The following is a 25,525-nucleotide window of genomic DNA, read 5'->3' as shown; positions in this document are numbered from 1 at the left end:
AGATAGAGCGATGCTTACAGCGCGTGAGCGCTGAGCGCCCAAACGGAACGCACTCTTGGTTGCGTGTGTTGTATATGTTGATACCTGTCACCTGTCACCGCTTGTAAGGTTAGCTCTGTCCGCACCCGCGGAGGTCAGGCATCCCCCAGCGTCTTTTTTCGAGAGCCGCGCGCGAGGATGACGTCTTGTTTCGAGAATATGCAGGTGCCGTCCTGCGTCTGGTTCGAGGGCGGCGAGAAGAGGAACGCGCTCGTCTCGATGCTCGCGGGCACACTGGTAATAACTCTACGGCATTTTTCACCCGCGATAAACAAACATCGTCTATTTCCTTTCACGAGACGAATCGTCGCGTTACATCGATGAACACGACGGTTCCTACAGTTCCTAGCACGCTCTTCCGTCTTCGTATATATATATGTACATCTGTACCTTGGAGGCGAAGAATCATATCTCCAGTTTTTCTCAAAATATGGAGTTAATACATTTTTCAATATACCAGTAGCTTAAATTGTATAACGCGGTGAAGAGTTTTATGTCTATTATTACTGATTCCTGAAGTACAATGTTTAGAAAAAGTTTTATTGAGAATTTTCATAGTGCCTCTTGGTCAGATGCAGAGTGTTATTGGCAGTTGTACTATTGAGGACACGTCAGTTAAATTATTTTATTAAAAACTCAATAAATTAAGTTGCTACTTTTATTTTATATCTAAAGAAATACACCATTTTCCCTGTTTTTTCAAACTTTAAACCTTGTTCCGTCAGAATTTATAATAATGGAGATATGCTTCTTTATCTCTAAGGTACAGATATATCGTCAGTAAATATTTAACAATAAAGATTTTTTTAATTTGACCTATCTTTATTAATTATAGTCGTCGCAACATTTTGACCATGGATTGTGGTTCTTCTCAAGTGATGTAACTCTATCGATGCTAATAAGCATCCTTTTTTTAAAGTCACTATAAAAGAATTTATTGCGAAAAATATCTAGCTAGGAACCTGGACCTTCTCACGATCTGTGACGGATGTCTTTACCAATTGGCAACAATAGTTACATCGATGGAGAAGGACTAAAACCCATAATCGAAACATCCTGATGATTATAATTAATAAATATAGCCAGTTAGGTCGAATTAAAGAAATTTTTACTATCTGTATATATTTTTTTGTACAAAGATCGCGCTTTTAGCGACTTGTATTTCTCGCGTTCATTTTCCTCTCACAGTCAACGTACAAAGTCTTAACCGGAGCGCTGTTTCAGTTCTTCGTTGGATGGTGGTTTATAATAGACGCTCATGCTAAATATCCGAATGAGATGGCGAATGCGTACCACGTTTGCGGCGTGTTCGGCACCATATCACTCTTTATGTAAGTAACCATTGATGGTATTATCAGTAATATACACATATATTAGCTAGAGCGTGTCATAATTGAAATATTATACCGCAGTAAAATCTCTCAATGTGCTATAGTATTGATTTTGAAAAGCAATTCGATATTCTTACAGGGTCAATTCAGTGACAAACGCACAGATAAGAGGAGAGGCTTACAACGGCGGTTGTTTAGGGGCAAGAGGTGCTCGGAGTTGGCTGTTTGTCGGGTTTGTTATGGGATTTGCAGCCGTAATAGCGGCCTGTTGGATCTTGTTTGCTAACTTCGTAGCGGCAGGTATTTATAACGCTGTAACATATTCACAGAATTGTAGAGATGTATTATCCATTATATTCTTTTACACCTTTATTTATAATATTTAATATCTTTTTGTAGGCGCACCGCATCATTGGCCAGGGGTAGGATTGTTCCTGCAGAATGTGTTTATTTTCCTGGGTTCGCTCACGTATAAGTTTGGTCGATCTGAGGATCAGTGGGGTTAATAAAATGTGCGGCTGTTGGTGGAAGATTATTTTTATTACCGCGTAGTCAAGTCAAGCACCGAGCGAAACTCGACTGAGGAAGCTTGCGACGTCAACGTACCATGTATCGCGCGAGCGCGAATTCCAATTCAGATCACAGCAAATTATTCTTATTATCTATAAATGTTTCCGTACACACGTGACAATTCTTATTTATATCCACTGAAATCGTGGAGACAGATAGCAATTACAAGTTATAAATTATGCATATATATATGTATATGTATATGTATATGAGATTTACTGTAAAAGTAAGGAGATTTAGATTATCGACTTTTGTGTGATAGAATTGTACGCTACTTACGCTGTACGCTAATAATTTTAAAACGTATCGGTAACTTTTTCGATCTGTGCGTTCATCAAATTACATATTCATACACCTTTCTCATCGTTCCGCGTTGGTATCTTATATTTGATACTTTTGCAAGAAAGATAATCACAAGTGTCTGATATTAAAGTTAAATAAATGAACCATGTTCCAAGGAAGCATAGCATTTTTAAAGATTTAATTATTGACGAGCTCAATTACGTCGAAGTGATTTTCTTCGATGCGGGTAATTGATTTTTTTTTCATTTGTTACACGTTTCTTTTTTACAGATCAGTTCGGATAGATCGTTTGCAAAGCCATGTGAGATAATGTATAACGACTTCGACCAAACTCCGATTATATTATACCTTGTCAAGTAATAGCTGCAGTATTTATTAATGTAGATAGAAGTATTAATTTTTTATCATTGTTGAAATATGGAAAAAAAACACTAGATTATGAATAAATTGTATGATTAAAAATTTTGCTCCGGGCAATCCTGCCAGTTGAATTAATTAAGTTAATCGAAATTCAATCAAAGTTACCCATAGAGAAATCGATTTCTCACGCATATTTAATTTATGAATCGCGACGAAATGTGGCATTTTTTCTTTTAAACTCTCAAATCGTCGATTTCTTTGTGCGCACGAATTTGGCCCAAAGGCCCTTGGGTTGATCGTTTAATTTTTTTTGCTAAACTTCTTGCGCACGGTTTATCTTTTCACTTTTTCTCTGCAACGTGAAAAGAAAAAGTGGAAATATGAACCGTGCACGAAGTTGAGCTAAAAAGAACAAGCCTCGGGCATCTTTATTTTCCTTGCAATCACTTGCGATTCTTGCAAATGCCTTCGAATGGCCCTCGGAGAGAAATTGGTGTCATCGGCGCGGGCCGCGCGACGCGATTGGCTCGGATTTGCCAACGCGGACCAATGGCGCCCCGTCGTTGGCGCCGCGCCGCGCCAATTGCGACGTGCCACACCAACACATGGTGCGCCGGAGAGTTCTCGCGGAGAGTGTCGCGGCGGAGGGTGGTCACGCTCGGGCTTTTTGTTGATTCAAAAGGGGCTGCGATGCGCGAGCGTGTGTTCTGAATGCTGTACAGCTGAGAGCCGTTCCCCTTGAGTACGTCGTGTGCCGTCCTGAGCGCAAAGGTGAGCGCGCGTCAACCTGCTCCGTTAAAAACGCCTCCGATCGACGTGCGCCTCACGTCGCCGGTATTCATAACCAAGTTTTGACAGCTGAGACGACAGAGAGAGTACGTAGAGCCCCCCGTGCCTTCGATCCGGCGCGAGCGCGTGCACGTTAATATTCTCGAGCTCGCTTGCAAATTTTCCCCGCGGTCGCGGCATAATTCACATCTGTCTTCGTTTCCAGATGGGATTCTTCTCGCAGAGAGGGCAGAGAGGCATGTGGATGGCGTCGCTAGCCTTGCTCATAATCGCCACTTTCGTCGACATCAGCGAAGAAATTGCCGTTATGAGCGTCGACCTTGGTAGCGAATGGATGAAGGTCGCTATCGTTTCGGTACGTGACAATCTGTCTGCGGCGAGTCCGTATCGGACAGGCTTGTCCGACTACTGGTTTTGCATTAGCGAGCTTTATCGAATGTATCCAACTTAGCTTTGTACTTTTGAAAAATTGATCGCGTCTCTTACGAAATGCTCTTTGCTCCGCAGCCTGGTGTTCCTATGGAAATAGCTTTAAATAAGGAGTCGAAGAGGAAAACGCCGGTCACGATTGCGTTCAGGGACGGGGAGAGATCGTTCGGCGAGGACGCCCAAGTGATCGGAGTGAGATTCCCCCAGAACACCTTCTTCTACATTCTAGACCTTCTGGGAAAGCCTATAGACAATCCACTGGTACAACTCTACCGAGAGAGATTTCCTTATTACGACATCGTTGCCGACGAGGAGCGAAAAACCGTAGCGTTTAGATTGAACGAGAACACGACGTTCACTCCGGAGGAGTTGCTCGCGCAGATACTGCACAAGGGCAAGGAGATGGCGGAAGTTGCCGCCCATCAGAAGATCAACGAAGCTGTTATCACCGTGCCGGGATTCTTCAATCAGGCCGAGAGGCGAGCCTTGATTCAAGCGGCCGAACTCGCCGGGTTGAAGGTGTTACAGCTCATAAACGATTACATGGCGGTCGCTTTAAACTACGGCGTATTCGGTAGAACTGAGATAAACGATTCCGCTCATTACATCATGTTTTACGACATGGGTGCTAGCAGCACCACCGCGACGATCGTCAGCTATCAGAACATGAAAACGAAAGAGAGGGGTTTCCTCGAGAACAATCCTCACGTTTCCGTGCTCGGTGTGGGATACGATCGCACGCTCGGCGGATTGGAAATGCAAATCAGACTGCAGCAGTACTTGGCGCAGCAATTTGACGCTCTTAAAAAGACACCGAACTCGGTGTTCAAGAGCCCGAGAGCGATGGCGAAGCTCTTCAAGGAAGCTGGACGCGTGAAAACTGTACTTAGCGCCAACGCGGACCATTTTGCCCAGATAGAAAGTTTGATAGACGATATCGACTTCAAATTGCAAGTCACGAGAGAGAAGCTGGAAGAGATATGCGCCGATTTGTTCGAACGTGTAGCGAATCCTGTGAAGATCGCATTGGAAACTTCAGGTGATTATCTTCTTACGGATACATGATTATGATTCTTAAATGTATATTTAAATAAACACTGAACGCATACATGTTGCGATACTGTTTCAGGTTTGACAATGGATGTTATATCGCATGTGGTATTGGTAGGAGCAGGTACCCGCATGCCGAAGGTACAAGAGGCATTGTCCCAATACGTAAAGACAGAATTATCAAAAAATGTAAATACGGATGAGGCAGCTGCTTTAGGGGCTGCGTACAAGGCGGCTGATCTTGGTCAGGGTTTCAAGGTCAAGAAGTTTGTCACGAAAGACGCTTTGTTGTTCCCGATTCAAATCACTTTTGATAGAACTGTTGATAATAAAGTTAGACAGGTAAAAGATTATTACGCGGTGTATTTGACTTCTTCATATATTTTAATCTTTCGTATTAAAGGGTTATCTATATGGTTTTTTCATCAATTTTTGTACAGGTGAAGAAAATGTTGTTTGGAAAAATGAATCCTTTTCCACAAAAGAAGATTATTACATTTAATAAGCATACGAATGATTTTGATTTTCATGTAAATTATGCTGAATTGGATTATTTGCCTGCGAGTGAGGTGACGTAAGTATCTGTAGCTTTTATTTATCTGTAATACTGGGAACAAATTAACGTGTTATTTTAGAGATGTTAGAATTTTCATATCTCTAAAACTACAGGGATTGAATTTTTTTACAGTGCTATTGGTGATTTACGTATATCTACTGTGTCGTTGAGTGGCGTAGCCGAGGCTTTGGAAAAGCATGCCAAGGAAGGCGCCGAGAGTAAAGGAATCAAAGTGCACTTTAATATAGACGATAGCGGCGTACTGAACTTATTGACCGTAGAATTAGTTTCCGAAAAATCGAGTACTGTCGTTGACGAAGAAGAGGGTACTTTCTCAATACTTGGCTCAACTATTAGTAAATTCTTTGCAGGTTTGTGCCGAAGGCAGTGCAAAAAATGATACCGTTAATTTTTGTTGTGTGCACAAGTTTTCAATTTCGATGATATTTGCACTATACTGGTTCTTCTTTATATCTTGTTTTTTATATATTGAAGAACTGTTTTATTTCTGAAGGAAAAGCACATATGTTACTTTCGCAACGAACAAAAGCAAAGATTCTTTCATGTTACGTTTTTGAAATCATTTTTTGCAAGCATTTTTATCAAGAAATACGTAGATGTTTTGAAAAGGAAAAAAACAGCACTATCATCGAGTGGGGCTCAGATTTTGATGTTGTTGACAATTAAACTCTTGCAGTAATGAGTTTTCAAAATTTATATATTAATAGAATGACGTTGATGTATATATTAATAGATTAATGTTAATAGAACGGCTCCCGTTCTATTAATGGCGATATATTTTTGTTTACAACCGTTTTATTAGACGTTACACGAGGTAAAATTTTGAAGTCTTGAATTGTGCAATTCGTTGTCAACTACATAAAACTCTAGGCTCTGATCATAAATTATCCAAATAGCACGTTAGATTAAAGTTTCAATCTTTCAGGTTCTTCTTTACAAAAAGAAACAGCGGACAAAGCAGAGGAATCGTCGAAAGAGGATATAAAACCAGTGCATGAAGAACCAGAATTTTCGGATTCGACGAAAGAAACAGACGAAAAGGAGAAGAAAAAGAGCGAGACAAAAGTGAACGAGGATAAGGCTGCAAATAAAACCGAAAAGCCGGACAAAGAGAAGAAAGCCACGATCGTTCAGATTAAGGAACCTATCAGTTCGGAAGAAATTAAACTAGGATCATTAATCTTGTCCGGTGAAAAACTCGGGGAATCTCGAGACAAGTGAGCACAGATATATTTATTCGCAACGTGAAATAATAAAAAAAAAATAATTTCCATTTTTTATATATATTCTGTTTTAAATTAACGTTAATGTAAATGTACTCTTTTTTTTATTGCCTCTTTTCTTGGCAAGCAAATATAATTAGCTTATGATAAATATAATTTAAACTATTTTTATAAAACTATCCTTACTTTTCTTTAGGATACATCGTTTGGACGTGCACGATTCGGAGAAAACGCGCCGCGAAACTGCGTTAAACAACCTCGAGTCGTACGTAATCGATGCGCAGCAGAAGTTCGACTCCGAGGAATTTTCGAACGCGGCTACCGAGAAGGAGATCGAGGAGATTCGAAAAGCATGCGTCAAAATCTCCGAATGGTTGTACGAGGACGGATTCACTGCGACCGCGGAAGTTTACGAGGAGAAATTGATGGAACTGCAAAAGTTAACTAACGACGTCTACGAGAGAGTGTTCGAATACCGAGAACGACCAGAAGTCATGAACGGAATGGTTTCGCTACTCAAAGGCAGTAGACTGTTCTTAGAGAATATGCGTAACTTGAGTCAAACGACCGAAATTATAACGAAGATTGAAGTCGAGATGTTAGAAAAATTGATCAACGAGACACAGGTAAACGATTTAATTTTAATAATATCTAAAGTGACTTCGCGACTGACAGTATATATACTATTATTATATATTTATTAGCATAAATGTAAAAAGCGATATTTTTCTCCAGGATTATCACGATACAGTTTCGAAATATTTCGAAGACGCACTGCTAAACATACAAGTAAAATACAAAGTCCGCCAGATCGCGAATAAAATGGAGTTACTTGATAGAGAAATTAAATACCTTCTGAACAAAGTAAAGATATGGAAACCGAAACAGGAGTCTGCAGCGAATCAAACGACGGATAATAAAGGTGAACGCACGATAGAGGAAAATGAAGAACCCGCAGCCGATTCCGATACTGAAAAAGACCGGGCTGCGGAAGAATATACGGAGGAGCAACGACAGGAACCGGAGACGACGGATACACAGGATCCAGTACTTCTACCGGAAAGCGAGAAAACACAATTACCCAAGGAGGAAGTTCAGGAAGAAACGCATCAAGAACTATAAGAAATAATTTATTTAAAAGTGTGATTCTTTGTTATTGATCGACGATATCCGTCGATTTAGACAATTTTTCTATAGATCACTTTCGTCAGATGCATTTAAAGTTAAAGCGGAAATTCTCTCGTGCGTTGCTGTTGAATAAGTTGTTCTGCGAATGCGAACACGAGCTGTTCCATTTGATTAATAATATGTATTTATATAATGGATATGGTTTCATCGTTCATTCATAGCAGAAAAGTTATGCAAGAGTATAAATTCTTATCGAAGATTGTTCGCGATAATTATGTTACACAAGTGCCAAGCAACAGCAAATCCCGACAATTGATAACGGATTATTTGATAATGGACATGCGTAAAGTTAGGCCAGTTCTGCGCGAGAGGGACTTATCTCTCTCGAATCTTTACAGCATGAAATTGTGACTTTACATGTAAAATGCTTCTGTTGCAAGTATATCTTTTAATTATGTATTATCACGCTACATACACGAGGTTGCAGTATAAAGCATATTATTGCTTGTAAAAACACGAATGATAAGGACGTATATAAAATAATTTTGGTTCGCAAAATAATTCTTGCATATCTTTCGGGGAGTGGATCTTTTCGTGTAGCAAAACAGCCCTACGTTCTCGCAAAATGTATATCGGTAGTCTTCGAATGAATTTATCACGTTTGCCTACATGCATTGATTTGTATCATCTTTTTTATAAAGGAAGATTTACATAAATCTTTCCATTTTCTGTTATTTATAGTGATATAATATATATATAAAAAAATATGTGACAATTCAGATATTCTAATATATATTTCTTAAAGAAGTTAGATAGAATATATATGGAATATTGGTTATTTTGTAAATATATATATATATAACCATTTGCACAATGTGAAATAGATAAAAGTCGGCCCCTCGAGAATCGTAAGATAAGATTGCTCTTTTCTGGCTTCATCAATACTTAGATGAGTTCTTTGAAAATCACGAACACGATATGATTATTCTACTGCCAAATAGGCGTTCGGATTCGAAAAATTTTCATCATTCCAATAAAAATAATTGCAAATTTAAATGTTATTCATATTATTTTGAATAAATAAAAAAATATATAAGAGAGAAAGAAAGAGAAAAACATTGGAACAAAGAAACAAAATGTATTGTCACCATTATTTTTCTTTAAAAAAATATATATTAATTATATATATATAATTATTAAAAAGTTTAGAATCTTTCCACGTTGGGAAAAAATTAATCATTGCAGTCAAACTTCCGTTATTTATTTTATTTACAATTGGCACTGCAAACGTCTGTAAACTAAATTTCTTCTTTCGCATCGTTCTCTTTCGAGAAAACTAGTAGAAATCGCTCAGCTGATTTCTACTAGCGAGGTTATGTAGTACACAGTGCCGGTTATTCGCTCCTTTTACTCGCTCTTCAAAATTTCTCTTTCTGAACAACTTAGGATTATAACGCGTCTTCATTTAGGTTAAAGTATACGTAGGTGAAGGACTAAAAAAAATTAAGAATAAAGGTTATCAGAAATTGCTAGTCTCAATGAATTAAAAAAAAAAAAACGTGGTTTGACTGTACATTAATTATATTGTTAGCAAGTATGGCCATGCGTCAAGTTCTTAGAAAATTATGGAAAGATATTAGACCCGCAATGGTGAGAATATATACATATATATATAATTCATATTTTAATTCCTATATATTTAATTTTAAATATAAAAACTAAAAAAAGCCCACAATTGCAGTACACATCGGGTATGTTATTCGCACATTGCAACTCACCCGACAAGCCTAGTGAAAACGACAAGTTAAAACTGGTACCACCAGATGTAAATAAGCTCACTCATGAGTATATGATAAAACAATCTGCGTTGGACGCTGCTAACAGCGTAACTCAGACATTAACCGTTACTTACACGGCTATAGTAGATCTGAGCGTTGAATACAGGCAAGTAAAAATAATAACATAGATCTACGAAGATAAGGTATCTCCGTTTATCGTGACAATTTTGCAGAACATTGTTGAACGAGCTCATTTCCCTTCTCGAAGAAATTATAATTCACAATGTAAGTGACGCGCACGCGGATCTGATTGTGGAGTTACGGAACGAAATGCAAGAGAGGAAGGAGAAGATTACGGTAATAAGGAATTGCTCAAGAAACGAGATAATCCTGCCTGACGTAATATCAAATATTACTCAAACACTCAAACATTAAATATTGCAGTCTAAAATTCTAAATAATTAATCAAAATTAAAATTCTCTTATAACATAAAGTATAGATTGTATACATATCTTGCACCATAAAAAATTATACACATACATAATTTATATAAGTCAGAACGCAAATCTCTTTTAGCGCTTAACTACGTATATGGATTACGTGCACAAAATGGCAGTAGCTAGCGCGGAGCTATGTTACATGTGCGAGATGGATAGTTTGACTGGCACGCTTCAACGGAGGATAGATGATGCGTTAGACAGGGTAAAGACGGAAATTAACCGCAATGCAGAATTGGAACGAGCATACCGGCTTATACAGGAACAGTCCATCAAAAGCAGTAAAGAAACAATTGAGAAGCAATGAACTTTTATAGGGAATGTTCTAATATTATAGAGATTGAGATTGAAATATGCTCAGAGCAAGTTTTATTATTTCTATGGGGAAAAAAAAAATAATTTGTTTCGTTACGGTATCTACATATATTAATAAATGATTTTCCTCCGCATCTACCAGTATATTATTACATCACTTAACAGTTAACATTAATCTTATTTAATTATTTCATTTTTTTTCTTATTTTTTATTCAAAGCGACAACCTATATTAAAGGTGTTCGATACACACTAAGGACTATTTTAGTCTCAAGTATTTCTCTTATTATCTAGAATTAACAACAACCTCATCATAAAAATATGATTAGAATAAAGCATGCCTCACTATTCTGTTCAGTCTAATCGTAATAATTCAAGAATTGTCACGATTTTTGCACTATATTCATATTATTTTCAAGTTTGCTTTAACAAAATCGGTAAGGTGTAATATAAATATGTTCGATATAAGTGTTGAATATATCAATTATTAACGGAGCAGGATTGATACCTTTTCATTTTTCACGCAAACCTGTTTGTATCACAAAAAAACTAAGTCTTCGAAAATAAAGACATATATATATATATATATATACACACACACACACACACACACACAATATATTCGTATAATATTCAACACACAGCACACGCACGTAAAATATATTACTTAAATAAACATAATAGGGAGAGAGTATTTACAGACTTGTGAGAACGGTGCCGCTTCAAACGTCTAAATGTATCGAGACAATGTGCCGACCGGGCACCATCACCAAGCCTAAAACTCTCGCTTCCGTGTGGTCCATGGACAGGTACTCGGTGCACGAGCCCAAAATAACGTTGGCGTCGCGATCCGTGCAGAGAAACGCTCCTCTCAAGACCCTTCCGTCGGTCATCTCGATACGCAGATGTCGATTCAGCCAGCTCCTCAGCTTCTGTTTGGCCGGCGATTCCTCAGAGACTGCCTGCTGTAGAATAGAAGCACGATTATAATTCTCAACGTATTCTCAGGTATAGCGAACATTTCTAGAAAAACTTTGTTCTTTAAAAGCTTTATCAAAGCTTTCTCCAGCGATTCCTCGTAATGATCTTGTAGTCCACGTTAGTCTACAAAATTACCGGACGAGTTGTTTTTTTAATGCAGAATATTAAAAAAAATTCTTGCATCTATACAAGCGCAATCTATGTAATATATTGTAATTGTTTAAATAACGAAATATGAATGAGAATAATGAGCATGATAATATCAATTCGGTAAGACCGTGCTCCAAAGACGTACATAACCTGCGCGCGCGATAAAAATTTAAACTTGTGGTCGTGAGAAGGACGCACAGATCTCGCAAAGTAACAGTTGTAGCGAAAAATTGGAAAGATCAGACGAAGGCGAAAGAAATGTAGAATTACCTCCTCGTTCCCGTGCTCACCTTACATAATCTTGTATTTTCAATTGAAACTGATCGGCTTTGTAAAACACTTCTCGAACGCAAGTCAATTGCTTGATATTTTTACGAAAGGAGCATGGGTATTTTATTTTATGTGAAATACTTGACATCTTTACGAGAAAACATCCCTATCTTATTCGATCCAAAACAATGCAAGCGTTATTTAGGAAGGACACCTTATTTTTGACTATCGTTTTATCTATCTTTACTTCTATTGATTCTAAATTAAGCTTGCGAGAGTCAGAATGAATAAATAAGATGTAAGATCAAAGTTTATAGGCGTGTATGATTTCTTCTCTCCGTAAAGTTTGCACATTCACCATCTGGCGCTTGACCTATTATTTGATCTATCACTTGACACGTATTTAAGATCAATTATTTCCTCAACAGGCTTCAAGAAACATTAGGGGAGTGCAAACAACAGCAAATCGCACGTCGGACCAGCTGTTTGTTGTACGTAATAATAATAAATAGCAATAACGAGAGGATATCATACGTGGTATTTAAATTTCAGCACAGAGACAGCGAGCACGACAATCCTAATATACCGTTCGAGTTCAACGAGGCGAATAAGAAGCGGATCGAAGCTCTGCTTGCGATTTATCCCGAAGGACACAAGCGCGGTGCCATGATACCTCTGTTGGATCTGGCGCAGCGGCAGCACGGCTGGCTGCCCATCTCCGCCATGCACAAAGTCGCCGAGATACTGGACGTGCCGCGCATGAGAGTGTACGAGGTAGCCACGTTCTACACGATGTTCAATCGCAGGCCCATGGGCAAGCATCACATACAGATTTGCACCTGCACTCCGTGCTGGCTGAGGGACTCCGACTCGATAGTCAACGCCGTGACGAAGGCCGCGAATTGCGAGCTCGGCGGCAGCTCCGCGGACAAGCTGTTCACCGTCTCGGAAGTGGAGTGTCTGGGCGCTTGCGCCAATGCGCCGATGTTCCAAGTGAACGACGATTATTATGTACGTATATACCTGTCCTTTTAGGAACAACAGCCTCGAGTGAGAACGACGCTGCACTTATCGTTCCTTTTTTCTTTTGCAGGAGGATTTGACCCCGGAAACTGCAACGGCTATAATAAATGCTTTCAAGAAGGGCGAGAGGCCGTCGCCGGGCCCACAGAATTCTCCGAGATTCGCGGCTGACCCCGCCGGTGGACTTACGTCGTTAACGTCTCCGCCACCGGGTCCCGGATTTGGAGTTAGGTCGGACTTGTAAAATATATGGTTTTTGATAGGGCTGTAGTGTACGTTAACGAATGTAAAAAGATTATTAATAAATACATGTCAAAGTGGCAAATTGTTTCGTTGACGCGTCTTCACACATTTATGATTTTATATTTGTTTTTTTTATGTATGAAATAATTTTAATGTATCTAATAAATCTCCGAATTTGAAATATATATTACTTTTCCTTTGAATGTAGCTGTGTTCTAAAAAATAGGGTATTAATATCAAACGATTAGAAATTATAAATTTAGCCATTAAAGGAAGCATCTCTACTTTTATGATTATTGTCAACTCAAAGAATTTTATAAAATGTAAAATTTTATAAAATGGAATATATCACATATTTATAAAAATATTTAATCTAATACCGTATAAGAATCATTATATTTATTAACATTAAATTGAGTATAATAACATTTATATTTTTGCATCGTATTTAAACATTCGCGTTTAAACGAATTGTGCGTACGTATAATTTTGAAAACTTGATTGTAAATTCCTTTTTATCTACGTTAAGAATGAGAGAGCAAAGCCGTGATCAGTTTATCGGTTAGCCTTGACAGGTGCACGAGGGTGAGACGCGCGCGCTTCGAATAAATCCGTAATTAATGTAATTACACTCGTGTTAATTATTCCTGACGCTGAACACATGTGCCTGATCGAGCGATGGATGAGCCTGTTGCAACGACTGAGAAATCGAAAAAAATAGAAGCTATAAACAAAGAAACGGTCCATCACATCTGCTCCGGCCAGGTAAGGTTAAGTGTGTGATTAATAAAAGGCATAATTTGTTTATAAAGCAATGTCTCTAGACTTTTTATTTAAAAAAAAAATTGAAAGATCTGAAATCATGTGCGAATGTTTCATTAGGTGGTGCTCGATCTTGCGATCGCAGTCAAAGAATTAGTGGAGAACAGTTTGGACAGCGGTGCTACGGTGATCGACGTCAAGCTTACCGATTACGGTAAAACGTGCATTAGCGTCAGTGACGATGGTAGCGGCGTTTTGGAACGGGACTTCGAAGGCTTAGGTAGGCTTGTAAATCAAAATAATTATTAGCAATTTAGAATGTTTGAAAAATTGTGTTACAAAAAATGGAAACTACTCTGGTGGAACAATGTCTCATAATTTTTTATATTATTAATCGAAATTTCTCTATTAAGACTTTCTGAGAATGCTCAAAATTTTTCACATTTTTTTTTAGGAATTGTGAAGCGTCTGAAAAATTTTGTGTATATTTTTAGAATTTTTTATAAGTCTTAATTCTTAGAAAATTTCTGAGAAATTTTCTCACCGGTATACATTTAATTTAGAGCCAGTCTTCCATTAAGAGGATTAAGGATAATTTTTAATGCGGTCACTTTTCTTCTATTAATCAGGCTTGAAACACCACACCTCGAAGCTTCGGGAATTCACAGACTTAACTGAAGTAAATACATTCGGCTTCCGTGGCGAAGCGTTGAGTTCGTTGTGCGCTCTGTCCGAGCTGAGTATCGTCACGAGGCACGCATCCAACGAGCATGGCTTTAAATTGGAATTCGACCGCAACGGCGTGCTCGCGAAGAGAGAACCGTGCGCCAGAGAACGGGGTACCACGGTACACGCGAGGAACGTATTTAAAAATCTGCCGGTGAGAGCGAAGGAGTTTCAGAAGAATCTGAAGAAGGAGTACGCTCGCGTTATCCAGGTCCTGTACAGTTACTGCTTGGTCTCCACCAACATCAAGATTACGTGTTCCAATTTGATAGCGGGTAAATCGCCCAATCTAATCGTGGCCACGAGAAACACCGACGACGTGCTGGACAATGTAAATTCCGTGTTCGGCAAGAAGTCTCTGGACGGGATCGTTAAACTCGAATTACAACCACCGGACGAAACAGTATTGCAAGAATACAATTTGCCCAATGACATTACTGTAGATTTCGATTGGGAGTGTTACGTGAGCACTTGCGATCACACAGTCGGACGTTCCTCGCCCGATCGACAATTTTTTTACGTAAACGGTCGGCCGTGTGATTTAACGAAGATCAGTAAACTGATCAACAGCGTGTATCACAAGTACAACAATAAGCAGTATCCGTTTGTCTTCTTTAATATCAAATTAGATCGACAGTGCGCCGATGTTAATGTCACTCCTGACAAAAGGACGATATTCGTTACGCAAGAACGACTCGTATTAGCGACACTGAAATACAGTTTGACAACAAAATGGGACAAACTGCAAGGGAATTTTACAGTTAAAACTTTAACGGAATTAAATTTTGGCTTGAAAAGAACAATCTCGCCTAATCACACGCAGCCGCCGGCTAAAAGATTACAAGTATCACCTTCGGTATCGCATACTGTGAAAGAGAGTAATATTCAGACTAATATCAGATCAATGAAAAAGCCTGTAGATGTAGAAATGATGATAAGTACAGTAACGATAAAAGAAAAATTAAATGAAAAAAAGAGTATTGCTGGAGCAGTTGTCAGTACAGCTAAAAGAATAAAATATAGAGTACAAATGGAAGCTAATCAACGTGAGGCTGAACAAGAACTGCAGAGAGAATTGACAAAAGATTCATTCGGCAAGGTTGGTAAAGTATATTGTATATTTTTTACTACATATAATTATTTTATTATATACGATTATTAAATATAATTTACTATGTGATATAATTGATATATTAATGCCGAGACATTATGTATATTTATGTTTTGAACTTAGAAATCTTTTATAGATGGAGATAATAGGTCAGTTTAATCTTGGTTTCATAATAGCCCGCTTGGAGAATGATCTATTTATCATCGACCAACATGCCACCGACGAAAAATTTCGCTTCGAGAAGCTCAGTAACGAAACGAAGCTGAAAACTCAAAAGCTTATTGTACCGAAGTCGCTAAATTTCTCTGCGCTGAACGAAACAATACTCATAGAACATCAGCAAACATTTGAAGATAATGGGTTTACCTTTAATATCAATGAACAAGGTATATATACGTGTTCAATTTTCAGAATTTTTCATAACAATTCTATGATGCTATTGATTAAGCTATAGAAATATTATCTAGTAAAATGATGAAATATATTAAGTTGCTATATAATTTTCTATACCGTATAACTTTTTTAGCCGAGCCTGGCAAGAAAATAGAATTGACAGGAATGCCTGTCAGTGGTCATTGGCAGTTTGGTCAAGAGGATATTGAGGAATTGGTATTTCTTATCAGAGAAGCAGGCAATGAACACAAAGATAAGCACATATATCGTCCGAGCCGTGTTAGGCAAATGTTGGCGTCCAGAGCATGTCGCAGCGCGGTCATGATCGGCACAGCGTTAAACACAAGTGAGATGCAGAAGCTGGTAACACAAATGGCACAAATGCAGAATCCATGGAACTGTCCACATGGGAGGCCCACCATAAGGCACCTATTATCCTTATTGCTAATGAACAAATGATCTGTGATGTTTTGACAAACGTATTTCATAAAGACAATAGAAATTTGCGTGTAGTTGGTTTGATTATTAGATGACGACTCGATATCTCCTTCCACGTTTACATCGCTCTCCTAGCTGCCGTTTCCTTCAGATTCTTTATAAATTTTTTCTATCTCTTAAGGCTAGTGCAAGTAAAAAGTTTTAGTCGTAAGGCCGTAAGTTTTCCAATACGTAAGAATATACAGTTTTCCATACGTTGGTACATAATTTCTACTAATTGTTCTGTATAAAGAGTATCCGAAATGTTCTGTGACGATCACGGATATACTTTTTTGAAAATTTCGAATTACGAAACTCAAATCTTGAGAGAAGCAATGACAGCGATGTTGGTGACTTTGTCGATACATTAGATGAATTTATTTTCTGTAAGAGCGAAGACATCATCCGCAACAAAGAAGTCTAGTGTCTGCAAAGCAACAAAAGTTAACTTATCACTTATATTCTAACTTATCTCTCTATTCGACAAAACCTGAAAATGAATTGTGTCATAAAAATTTGTTCATATTTCATAAAAAAAAAAGATTTATTTTTCATTCAGTGTGTATGACACACATTAATTCTATAAAAATTTTTGTACAAAATGTTAGACGAAAAACTTGGAACATTTGACATTTTTACACAATGTATATCGCACACATAATCTGTAATTTATATAAAGGAGATTTTCTCGTAAATTATTCTTCTCTGTCCTATGAAAGAGAGAGATACAAATCTCTCTCCTTCTCCCTCTCTTTATTTTATAAAATCATAAGAGACGCTAACTAATAATTAAAAATAACATTTTATACACAGGATTAAAGTATTGCCGCGCGTTTTACCGTTTGACATATTTGTTCATTACGTAACCATGAGCGATCTGCGTGACTGTAATATACTATAATAAAGAATTAGAGAAAACCAATGATCGGTTTCACTGAATGGGGCAATGTAAATATAAGCAAATAATTTTTCATACAAGTCCATCTTTTTTGTTATTGAATTTTCGTTTATCAAAATTATAAGATTACATAAATAAGAATAAAATCGATTTACGAAACAACGATTTTGTAGATATATATATTTTTCATAATATATCATTTTTCACCGTCTCTTAAATATATTCTTTTATATTATCCTACAGAGTGCGATATTCTATTATACACTAATCGTACGGAATACGTTGAATCCTGAATGCGCGGTCGATATCATGGTTCCTGGACATTGCGAGTGCCAATGCAACTCTTTGATATCTGACTGACCTTGATGTATGAACAGCAGCTGTGGCGGCAACTTGGCTAACACACTGTCTTGAGGTTCTTCCGTATGGTCTGCTTCTACCGACAGATCCCACTGAGCGATCTGATCGTCAGCCCCGCCAGAAGCAAACACTGTAGCTTCTGTGGGATGCCATTCCACGGTGGTGACTGGCGCGGTGTGTTGCTTAAAAGTAGCGACCGGACTTGCACCATCGGATCCGAACTGTCGCAGATCCCATACGTGGAGGAATCCGTCGTCGCCGCCTGATACCAAAAACTGATTTTCCATCGGATTCCACGAGATAACGTTGATATCGGCCGTGTGAGCACCAGACGCCGTCAACATGCACGCATTCTGTGGACTCGCTCGCGTATCCCAAATCTTTATACTGAAATAAAAATTAATCTTTATAATAATTTGCGAGGCAGCAATATTCAATTCTTGATTCGATTCAATAATATAAGAGCATATACATATCTTATAGGAAATACGAACCTTTTGTCTACGGAACACGATGCCAGAACGTTCTTTTCATTTGGCGACCACTGCAAATCCTCCACGCTGTGCAGGGCGTGCGAATTATACGGCCTTTGGTCTACGTGCCAGGATGCGCCACCGCTGTCGACACGCCATATGTGAATGTTACCTTTGCAATCGCCAGATGCTAGAGTGCCCGGCTCGGCGCGACTCCAATCAAGGCCGAATCCTTCAGACAGATGGCCTTTAAACGCATATAACGGTTTAATGCCTGCACTCGCTTTATCACACTTATTACGATATGCGGCCAGCAAGCTAGGATTCTCAACTGTGGTCAACTGTTCTTGCAAGTTCCAGATATTTACACGTCCCAGTTCGCTCCAACTGGCAGCTAAGACTGTTCCGCCAAGTTTTGTACATCTATAAATGTCACAAATAAAAATGTATGTAGATATATACATTTCTGTAGTCATCGATTATGAATGACGGGTCTTTTTATACTTACCTCACCCTATTAATACATCCTTGGTGTTTTATAGGAGCGACGCTCATAAATGGTTTGCGCTCGTCGTCGTCGTCTTCCGAATCGCTCGATTCGCTGTCTGAATCTTCAGAGCTCTGCTTATTACCGCGTAAATTAGACATTTTCATTACGAGGAGATTATTGACGTGCGCCTTGGCAGCTTGTGTCCCGGCGACTATGTACATGCTTAAAGGATAACTCTCTCTGGAGTTGCCCAAATCATCTGGTATCACGTCGAAGCTGAGACACGGCGCTCCAGATTGTGCATGGTGCAATAATCTGTATGCCGATTTATCCACAGCGAGTTCCTCCCCCTCTTCCAATGCCTGTCCCGGAAGGTACACCTGCGACTTGGTTTCCTCTCGACTTTCGTCCGCGTTCTCGCCCTCCATGGACTCGTCGCTGCTCTCGCTGCTTTCGCTCTCATTCGCGACACCCTCCATCGGCTCCTCCTTCATTTCCTCAGGTATATCTTCGAAATGGACAGGCATGTTAGGTAAACGCAACCGGTGACTGCAACGACGAATTGTATAATTCTTTAATAAAATATTTAAAAAAATTTGCATTCTAATATTAAAATATCGTATACACGTGCGATGTGTACCCTAACCTCAAAAATTGTTCTCTTCAAAATGTTACGGATTAGAAAGCTATATTAGCTAAACGTATTTCCAATTAAATTTGTACTCACTTAAAGAAATACGACGATTAATTTATTATTGATTACGATTATCTTTTCCTTTTTAAATATAGGATTAAATAAATATATAGCTATAGGCTTTACGTTAAAAGGTCACAGCTACTGACACGCGGGATTATTCACCATCTGCGCCTGCGCTGTTCGCTGAGCTGCGCATGCTCGTCATGTATGTATGTACGTGTGCGATACCGATACCTCGTGGCAGTTAAGCCCCTTGCACAATGCCAGGCAACAGGGAATAGGAACAGGGAATAGAAATCAGAAATCATGTATAAATGCAGAATAAACAGTGACACATGCAATAGACACAGAGTTTCCGTCACGTTGGAAATTATGTGCCTATTGCCTATTGCCAACCAATCATAGTATTCGAATTTTTTAGGTTGTAATTAACGATTTTTTGGTTATTTCCTGTTCCTATTGCCTGTTGCCTGGCATTGTGCAAGGGGCTTTTAATGCCCGGTGTCCACGATGCAAGAACTTTTGGTCCAAGTTTTGGTTTAAGCCAATGAAACTGCTACTTTTCTGTAAGAGCTGCTAGTTGATTGGCTTAAACCGAAACTTGGACACGGTTCTTGCATCGTGGACACCGGGCCTATAAGTTTAATGAGATTCGTTAATTAATTTGGCTAAAATTTGAGCTGTAAACTACAAATGATTTTTCTTAAATTTTAGCCAAATTAATTAACGAATCTCATTAAACTTGTGCTCGTTTTAATCAGTAAGATCAGCTGCAACCCGGTGCAGAGCCGGATTTTCCATTTTTTGGTTCTTAAAAATTTATAATAAATAAAATACGGAGTTAAAGTGCAGTTTAAATTGCACTTAGTGCATAAAGTGCACCTGAGTTCGGCCGTGACTCCTCTGTCGACCTTTTTGTCTCGTCGGTTATTCTCCATCTAGATATCTATACTCTGTACCAGAGTCTCTCTAGGCGTCCCCCGAAGCGGGATATGGCCGTTCTCAGATTTCTCTCTGGCGTATGCTATTTTTAATTTGCACTTGATTTGTTCACTTTGAAACAAAAATAAAATAAAATAAAAAAGGAAAAATGTAGTTAAAAAAGAAAAAACTAAAGTTTGTTCTAATTGCATTGGAAATAAAATACATGTATATTCGAATTTTAAAAGGAAGAATATAGAAACAAGATGAAAAGAAAAGTAAAATCTAACACGCCAGGATAGAGAGAGAGTTAAATAAAAATATTATACATCTTTAAATAGTAAAAATTTAATATCTCATATTAGAGTCTGCTACAAAAGTTGGTTGTTCGCTTTCTCCATAAATCCTTTCCACCCACAGAAATCTCGAGAACCTAAGCCATACATAACTATTTGTCACATCACAAAGTATCGCGAGAAAATAAATAATATACAGAAAATCATAGACACCTAAAGCCGTACGATAAACTTTAAGCTGTAACAATGAAGTATTGACGAACCTACGTCACCTTATTGTTTGCAGGAAAATTCTTTCTTTTTACCACACAGGCGGAGGGTACAAGGCGGCAGCTCCGCGCGTATCTTCGCGTATATAATTCGCAGAAATCATTACAAAATTTATTCAAGAAGTTAATATACAAAGTACATAATTTTATCGTCCGTATATTAACAAGTACAACGCAACTTTTTCTTCGCCCCGACAAAAATTTAGAAAAAGTTTGCGCAGCTATATAGCCAGGATATGCGATACGTGGAAACCGGATCACGTGTATGGCATTCTACGTATATTAGGCACAAATACTAAAATAATAATGACAGTAAAATAATTGACTTAATCACTCTTCTCGCGCATTCGATAAAAAGTCACGTTAGAAATGAGAATTCGGTTACAAAAAAAAATATATATATATATATATGTGCTCCTTCACGAACCGATTTATCAACAATCTAAGACTAAACGTAATAATAATCGTAGCAATTAACCTAAGGATATAATGATAAAGATAAGCACATAGATATCAATTTATATATATAAAACACAACAGTAGTTGTATAGCGGAGTCCCTTAAGGAGAAGAAAGGAGAAGTAACAGCGAGTTTTGCTCGGAGGGAACCCATGGCGGTCGAATTTTGGATAAAGAAAAAAAATACCGGGCTTGATCCGCGACGATATTAGCTGTGTTCGCTCAAGTGGGTATTGTTGCTAGAGTTATTCATTAGTTCGATAGACGCCATCGTGGAGTGCGAATGATTGGACAGCTGAGAGGTGGGATTATGTCGTGGATTGGTATTGTGGAGGCTATGCAGGTAAGAGCGCTGGACGGGCTTGTGTTGACCAAGCTGCAGCAGAGCCTCCGGTATGGTGAACCACTTTCGCTTCCGGCCGATAGCGCGCGAGTCCTCCCATTCCGGCAGCTCCTCGGTCACTCGCATTACCCACACTTCCGTTCGGTGTTTGTGCTCCGTGTTCTGCAAAGGGAGATTGCCATTTAAAGGGAGAATCGGCTTTATCGGAATCGTTGTTTTTGCTTGTAATCGACGCGTCTCGAATGAACAAATCAAACGCGATTTCAGACCACGATACGCAGGATCTGTTTTCTATTGCTGAACCGGCTGCACTAGTTCAGAGTTCATCTTTAGGCCTGTTCTTTTTAGCTGAACTTTTTTGCACGATTTCTCTTTTCTCTTTTACTTTTCACGTTGGAGAGAATTATTGATACAAAAAAAAACTCAATCTAAACTTTACATATGTAAATACAACATTCAGTGACACACAAACAGGATAAAAGAAAATTCTACGCTACTAGATATCACGGTGACATCAGATAAAACATCTGATATTCAAACTCATCGTATGTAATAACATTAAAAATAATTCGGAAAATATCAACAAATTAAATGGAATTGAGAACTCTTGTATGGATATTTTTGATACAATGCGAATTTCTTGACAGTTTTACAGAACCATTAAATTTAACAAATTGCTTCCTAATCCCCAATCTGGGGGATCGGTTCCCTTTCCAAATATAGAGAGCTAGGCAAGACACTCCCCGTGGATATTGCCATCCTGGCTTCGAAGAGGTGGCGATTGAATAAAAGCCGACAATTTTTGGTCGGATTTGAGAACTCGGATCCTCCAGCTCACTTAAACCGGCGCACATCTCTCTGTGCGACGATCGCCACTGGCCCGAGATAAACTCTGAACCAGTGCAGCCAGTTCAGCAATAAAAAACAGACCCAGTTATACGCGAAACGTAGTAGACCATTAATAATAATGAAAAAAAATAGAAAAAAATAACAGCACGACATTGAAGGGGCATAACATAATATCTGTGTGGCATACATCACGAGTTATAACCTCAAATGTGCCGAGGCAACGGCCTAACTGTCCTAGAACGCCAGCCTCCTCCCGGACCTCGCGAAGAGCCGTGACCGCTGGTTCCTCCTCGGGTTCGACGCCGCCACCTGGTACTATCCAACTGTCGGGTCTTCGACTGGATGTAACTAGTAGTACCTGCAAAAATTCACGACGCACGTGAGACTTTAAGTACTCGTCGAAATTTTACTCATTGACCTCAACCGAGGCGGAGAGTCCAGAGATTCTCAGAGAGACGAGAAACTTAAGCCGGCTCTCGAGCGAGGAATCGCGCCGCGCGTGCCGTACTGCCGTACCGCGACCGCGTGCCGGCAAAGATATATATATATATACAGGTGGGTGCCATCTGCCAGCTGGACTTACCTCGTCCTCGAGATCGCTCTTGACGCAGATACAGGCGGCCCTGCGTCGGTAGCCCTCCGAGTCGTAGATGCGGATCGAATTCGCCTTCTCCTTCACCATGTTGTTGTTGTTGTTGTTGCACCGTGGACACCCTCTCCTCAGATCTTCCCGTGGATTCATAAATAATCGTCAAACGGCCCGACGGGCCATCCTGTGCATCCGCGTCGTCCTAACGTTGCTCGTAGCCGACATATTATCGACATCGAGTCCACTTTGTGCCGTACGTAAAAAACGTGCAGTGAGCGGTTCCCCGAGTTCACGTGCGTTCACGTATACGGTGGCTGCGGTTAATTGCGCCGCCGCACCCGTGCTCGAAGCCTTTGGATCCTCGCGCGTCCTTCCGCCCGCAACGACGAAACGCGTCTGCCGTCGCCGATCTATGCCGCCCGCGCGGTAACCCACGAACGGAAACCCGATCCTCGATCCTCGCCGGACGCTCGCTATAACCTCCAAATGCACCCCGAGGCCACCGCGCCGACCAACCACGGCCGGCCGTGAGATGACGGCCCCCCCCTCCTTCGTCGAGCCGCGTCGCGACCAATCAATCGCGTCCGATTCCCACATTTCCCACGCGCGCGGCTCCCTCCCGCCCCACGCCCCGCACGGAAGCGCGGCGGGGGATTCGTGATGTTCGAATTTCGAAAGCCGATATCCTAATAAGAGCTAGGGTTGGTGTATTTTGCATATTATCATCCGATCTTATATTTAAAATCGCACTTGACGATGATTTTGAATGTAAAATCGAACTGTATGTGAATAATACCGGCGGTAAACAACGCGAACCAAGGACTCGGCGTTCGAAGACGAAAATATCGTCGGCTGGAATCCTCGAAGAGCACGTTTTTGTAAGTAAGTACTCGACGTATTTTATCGTGAGTCGAAGCGCGATAATTAAACTTTTATCAACATAAAGTATAGCATTAAGTTCATTCTTTAACGAATAATCGCGGATGTCGCACGTTCTGACTAGACGGATAAAGAAAGAAATAAAATAAGAGTAATAGATTTAGATACGAGGGTCGATACGGAAAGTAAATGACCCTTCTAATTTTGTTTTCTCAGAAAATTTCATTTCTGAAACTATATGGATTTTTACGCGAAGGAATAACGTCCATCTTTTTCTATATAATGCACTTTTGCCATCTGTGAGTCAGATGCTGCACACCAGTGCTTTATTGTAACTCTTGAGGGCTTGATCAACATTTTTCCTTCTTTCTTTCTTTCCTTCATCTCTAATTACCTCTTCGACCCATTGAAAGATATACAAAACATATTTCGTGGGCATTTTCCAGATGACGATGAAGAAAACTGTTGGTCAAGCCTTCAAGGATCAAAGCAGAGGACCTCCGCCGCACTGGTGTGCAGCATCTGAGTCACAGATGGCAAAAGTGCGTAGAAAAATAACGGTGTGCTCAATAAAGATTGATTACTTCATGTAAAAACTATATAGTTTCAAAAGTAACATTTTCTGGGGAAAAAAAATTCGGAGACATTACTTTCGTATCGATTCTCGTACATTATATATCTTGATAGAGTCATTCAAAATGATAAAAATTGCGAATTTAAGTTTCAGAACGCTATAAATGGTAACTCGGAAAAATTATTTTAAATGAGTTTTGTAGAACAATTGAAACTAACGTTAATGATCCAATCCGCGGAAGGATCATTAACGTTAGTTTCAATTATTCTACAAAACTCATTTAAAACGATTTTTCTGAGTTACCGTGTTTAGCGTCCCGTATATGCCTTATTATACCACGTTTATGTTATTAAACCCGTTAAAGTTCAGTTAAAAAAGCTAATTCGAATTCTTTGATTCGTTTCAGTTACTACGTTTACGCGAGCGTTACTTCTGTAGTAACTTACGATAATTCTTTAGCGTAAACGGGATTTTTCTTCGCGTAAGCGAAATTTTGTAGTAACTTACGATAATTTACTCCGCGTAAACGAGTGACGTATCGTATAAGTTACTACAGAAGTAACGCTCGCGTAAACGTAGTAAGTGTTAGAGTAAGTTTAGGATTTATTGATGAATTATCAATATTTACTTGACGTCGACAATCACGGTAAACGGAATTTCGACATGACTACACGTGTAATACGATTTGAAAAATAATGGGAAAACTATTCTCCAAGTATATAATTAAACCGAAATTGTACTGTCTATAAATTCTGTTGGCTTTATGCAAGACTTGATGATATAAGTGCTTTTGTCTCTGAATTATTATCTGAATTATTATTATCTATATGAAAACCAAGCTGAGTTGAAATAAAAGCGAATCGAATTTCTTAAGAGCAGATAAGGAAAAACGATTTTCCTTATC

At 39.1% G+C, this 25,525-nt stretch overlaps 8 protein-coding genes across 12 annotated transcripts; 5 read left to right on the top strand and 3 right to left on the bottom strand.

Annotated features, from left to right (window-relative positions):
* Window positions 1-76: 76 nt before the first annotated feature.
* Window positions 77-2,401, top strand: LOC143898700 (transmembrane protein 50A). Its single transcript, XM_077408346.1, has 4 exons — window positions 77-276; window positions 1,264-1,370; window positions 1,510-1,670; window positions 1,770-2,401. Exons 1-4 carry the CDS (start codon window positions 178-180, stop codon window positions 1,874-1,876), a joined length of 474 nt encoding a protein of 157 aa, XP_077264472.1. The 5' UTR covers window positions 77-177; the 3' UTR covers window positions 1,877-2,401.
* An 812-nt stretch (window positions 2,402-3,213) lies between these two features.
* On the top strand, window positions 3,214-8,360 carry Grp170 (hypoxia up-regulated Grp170 co-chaperone protein). 3 transcript variants are annotated; one of them, XM_077408326.1, is made up of 9 exons: window positions 3,214-3,374; window positions 3,598-3,747; window positions 3,900-4,860; window positions 4,951-5,213; window positions 5,312-5,445; window positions 5,560-5,798; window positions 6,374-6,665; window positions 6,868-7,297; window positions 7,407-8,360. In XM_077408326.1, the coding sequence occupies exons 2-9, from the start codon at window positions 3,598-3,600 to the stop codon at window positions 7,791-7,793; spliced, it is 2,856 nt and encodes a 951-aa protein (XP_077264452.1). In that variant the 5' UTR covers window positions 3,214-3,374; the 3' UTR covers window positions 7,794-8,360. The 3 variants fall into 3 exon arrangements, with proteins under 3 accessions (XP_077264452.1, XP_077264453.1, XP_077264451.1); XM_077408327.1 differs by having other exon boundaries at window positions 3,214-3,478; window positions 5,560-5,753; XM_077408325.1 differs by having other exon boundaries at window positions 3,215-3,478.
* A 946-nt stretch (window positions 8,361-9,306) lies between these two features.
* On the top strand, window positions 9,307-10,524 carry LOC143898698 (uncharacterized). Its single transcript, XM_077408344.1, has 4 exons — window positions 9,307-9,449; window positions 9,541-9,743; window positions 9,811-9,934; window positions 10,155-10,524. Exons 1-4 carry the CDS (start codon window positions 9,396-9,398, stop codon window positions 10,380-10,382), a joined length of 609 nt encoding a protein of 202 aa, XP_077264470.1. The 5' UTR covers window positions 9,307-9,395; the 3' UTR covers window positions 10,383-10,524.
* On the bottom strand, window positions 10,428-11,802 carry Sbat (LSMD1 domain-containing protein Sbat). The gene is made up of 2 exons (XM_077408347.1): window positions 11,791-11,802; window positions 10,428-11,354 (listed from the first exon to the last, which is right to left on the bottom strand). The coding sequence occupies exon 2, from the start codon at window positions 11,280-11,282 to the stop codon at window positions 11,112-11,114; it is 171 nt and encodes a 56-aa protein (XP_077264473.1). The 5' UTR covers window positions 11,283-11,354; window positions 11,791-11,802; the 3' UTR covers window positions 10,428-11,111.
* A 321-nt stretch (window positions 11,803-12,123) lies between these two features.
* On the top strand, window positions 12,124-13,241 carry Nd-24 (NADH dehydrogenase ubiquinone). Its single transcript, XM_077408345.1, has 3 exons — window positions 12,124-12,281; window positions 12,343-12,801; window positions 12,884-13,241. The coding sequence occupies exons 2-3, from the start codon at window positions 12,457-12,459 to the stop codon at window positions 13,055-13,057; spliced, it is 519 nt and encodes a 172-aa protein (XP_077264471.1). The 5' UTR covers window positions 12,124-12,281; window positions 12,343-12,456; the 3' UTR covers window positions 13,058-13,241.
* A 301-nt stretch (window positions 13,242-13,542) lies between these two features.
* Pms2 (mismatch repair endonuclease PMS2) lies at window positions 13,543-16,560 on the top strand. Its single transcript, XM_077408332.1, has 5 exons — window positions 13,543-13,821; window positions 13,939-14,098; window positions 14,448-15,643; window positions 15,792-16,041; window positions 16,182-16,560. Exons 1-5 carry the CDS (start codon window positions 13,735-13,737, stop codon window positions 16,505-16,507), a joined length of 2,019 nt encoding a protein of 672 aa, XP_077264458.1. The 5' UTR covers window positions 13,543-13,734; the 3' UTR covers window positions 16,508-16,560.
* Window positions 16,561-16,909: 349 nt separating this feature from the next.
* L(2)09851 (WD repeat-containing protein 1 l(2)09851) lies at window positions 16,910-19,631 on the bottom strand. Of its 2 annotated transcripts, none has more exons than XM_077408338.1 (4): window positions 19,474-19,631; window positions 18,765-19,254; window positions 18,278-18,679; window positions 16,910-18,170 (listed from the first exon to the last, which is right to left on the bottom strand). In XM_077408338.1, exons 2-4 carry the CDS (start codon window positions 19,238-19,240, stop codon window positions 17,681-17,683), a joined length of 1,368 nt encoding a protein of 455 aa, XP_077264464.1. In that variant the 5' UTR covers window positions 19,241-19,254; window positions 19,474-19,631; the 3' UTR covers window positions 16,910-17,680. The 2 variants fall into 2 exon arrangements, with proteins under 2 accessions (XP_077264464.1, XP_077264463.1); XM_077408337.1 differs by having other exon boundaries at window positions 18,765-19,295; window positions 19,474-19,622.
* A 1,398-nt stretch (window positions 19,632-21,029) lies between these two features.
* On the bottom strand, window positions 21,030-23,630 carry Aps (diphosphoinositol polyphosphate phosphohydrolase 1 Aps). Of its 2 annotated transcripts, none has more exons than XM_077408341.1 (3): window positions 23,163-23,630; window positions 22,767-22,937; window positions 21,030-21,892 (listed from the first exon to the last, which is right to left on the bottom strand). In XM_077408341.1, the coding sequence occupies exons 1-3, from the start codon at window positions 23,319-23,321 to the stop codon at window positions 21,596-21,598; spliced, it is 627 nt and encodes a 208-aa protein (XP_077264467.1). In that variant the 5' UTR covers window positions 23,322-23,630; the 3' UTR covers window positions 21,030-21,595. The 2 variants fall into 2 exon arrangements, with proteins under 2 accessions (XP_077264467.1, XP_077264469.1); XM_077408343.1 differs by having other exon boundaries at window positions 22,782-22,937.
* Window positions 23,631-25,525: the final 1,895 nt, after the last annotated feature.

This window comes from Temnothorax americanus, unplaced genomic scaffold (genome assembly GCF_048541705.1).
Source record: "Temnothorax americanus isolate GAGA-0224 unplaced genomic scaffold, ASM4854170v1 Scaffold24, whole genome shotgun sequence".
In the NCBI taxonomy this organism is placed as follows: Eukaryota; Metazoa; Arthropoda; class Insecta; order Hymenoptera; family Formicidae; genus Temnothorax; species Temnothorax americanus.
Note: the sequence above shows the minus strand (reverse complement) of the source record. Positions and strands in the feature narration are given on the sequence as shown.

What these genes read in the sequence shown, in the direction of transcription:
- Nd-24 (XM_077408345.1), top strand. Translation starts at nt 12,457, where the DNA reads ATGATACCTCTGTTGGATCTGGCGCAGCGGCAGCACGGCTGGCTGCCC. An exon ending in AAGTGAACGACGATTATTAT is followed by an intron (nt 12,802 to 12,883) that starts GTACGTATATAC and finishes TTTCTTTTGCAG; the next exon opens with GAGGATTTGACCCCGGAAAC.
- Sbat (XM_077408347.1), bottom strand. Translation starts at nt 11,282, where the DNA reads ATGACCGACGGAAGGGTCTTGAGAGGAGCGTTTCTCTGCACGGATCGC.
- Pms2 (XM_077408332.1), top strand. Translation starts at nt 13,735, where the DNA reads ATGGATGAGCCTGTTGCAACGACTGAGAAATCGAAAAAAATAGAAGCT. An exon ending in CAAAAGATTCATTCGGCAAG is followed by an intron (nt 15,644 to 15,791) that starts GTTGGTAAAGTA and finishes AATCTTTTATAG; the next exon opens with ATGGAGATAATAGGTCAGTT. An exon ending in CTTTAATATCAATGAACAAG is followed by an intron (nt 16,042 to 16,181) that starts GTATATATACGT and finishes TAACTTTTTTAG; the next exon opens with CCGAGCCTGGCAAGAAAATA.
- Aps (XM_077408341.1), bottom strand. Translation starts at nt 23,321, where the DNA reads ATGAATCCACGGGAAGATCTGAGGAGAGGGTGTCCACGGTGCAACAAC. An exon ending in AGAGCGATCTCGAGGACGAG is followed by an intron (nt 22,938 to 23,162) that starts GTAAGTCCAGCT and finishes GAATTTTTGCAG; the next exon opens with GTACTACTAGTTACATCCAG. An exon ending in TTGAGGTTATAACTCGTGAT is followed by an intron (nt 21,893 to 22,766) that starts GTATGCCACACA and finishes CTCCCTTTGCAG; the next exon opens with AACACGGAGCACAAACACCG.
- LOC143898700 (XM_077408346.1), top strand. Translation starts at nt 178, where the DNA reads ATGACGTCTTGTTTCGAGAATATGCAGGTGCCGTCCTGCGTCTGGTTC. An exon ending in GGCACCATATCACTCTTTAT is followed by an intron (nt 1,371 to 1,509) that starts GTAAGTAACCAT and finishes ATATTCTTACAG; the next exon opens with GGTCAATTCAGTGACAAACG. An exon ending in TGCTAACTTCGTAGCGGCAG is followed by an intron (nt 1,671 to 1,769) that starts GTATTTATAACG and finishes ATCTTTTTGTAG; the next exon opens with GCGCACCGCATCATTGGCCA.
- LOC143898698 (XM_077408344.1), top strand. Translation starts at nt 9,396, where the DNA reads ATGGCCATGCGTCAAGTTCTTAGAAAATTATGGAAAGATATTAGACCC. An exon ending in GATCTGAGCGTTGAATACAG is followed by an intron (nt 9,744 to 9,810) that starts GCAAGTAAAAAT and finishes ACAATTTTGCAG; the next exon opens with AACATTGTTGAACGAGCTCA. An exon ending in AGAGGAAGGAGAAGATTACG is followed by an intron (nt 9,935 to 10,154) that starts GTAATAAGGAAT and finishes AATCTCTTTTAG; the next exon opens with CGCTTAACTACGTATATGGA.
- Grp170 (XM_077408326.1), top strand. Translation starts at nt 3,598, where the DNA reads ATGGGATTCTTCTCGCAGAGAGGGCAGAGAGGCATGTGGATGGCGTCG. An exon ending in TTGATAATAAAGTTAGACAG is followed by an intron (nt 5,214 to 5,311) that starts GTAAAAGATTAT and finishes ATTTTTGTACAG; the next exon opens with GTGAAGAAAATGTTGTTTGG. An exon ending in TTGCCTGCGAGTGAGGTGAC is followed by an intron (nt 5,446 to 5,559) that starts GTAAGTATCTGT and finishes ATTTTTTTACAG; the next exon opens with TGCTATTGGTGATTTACGTA.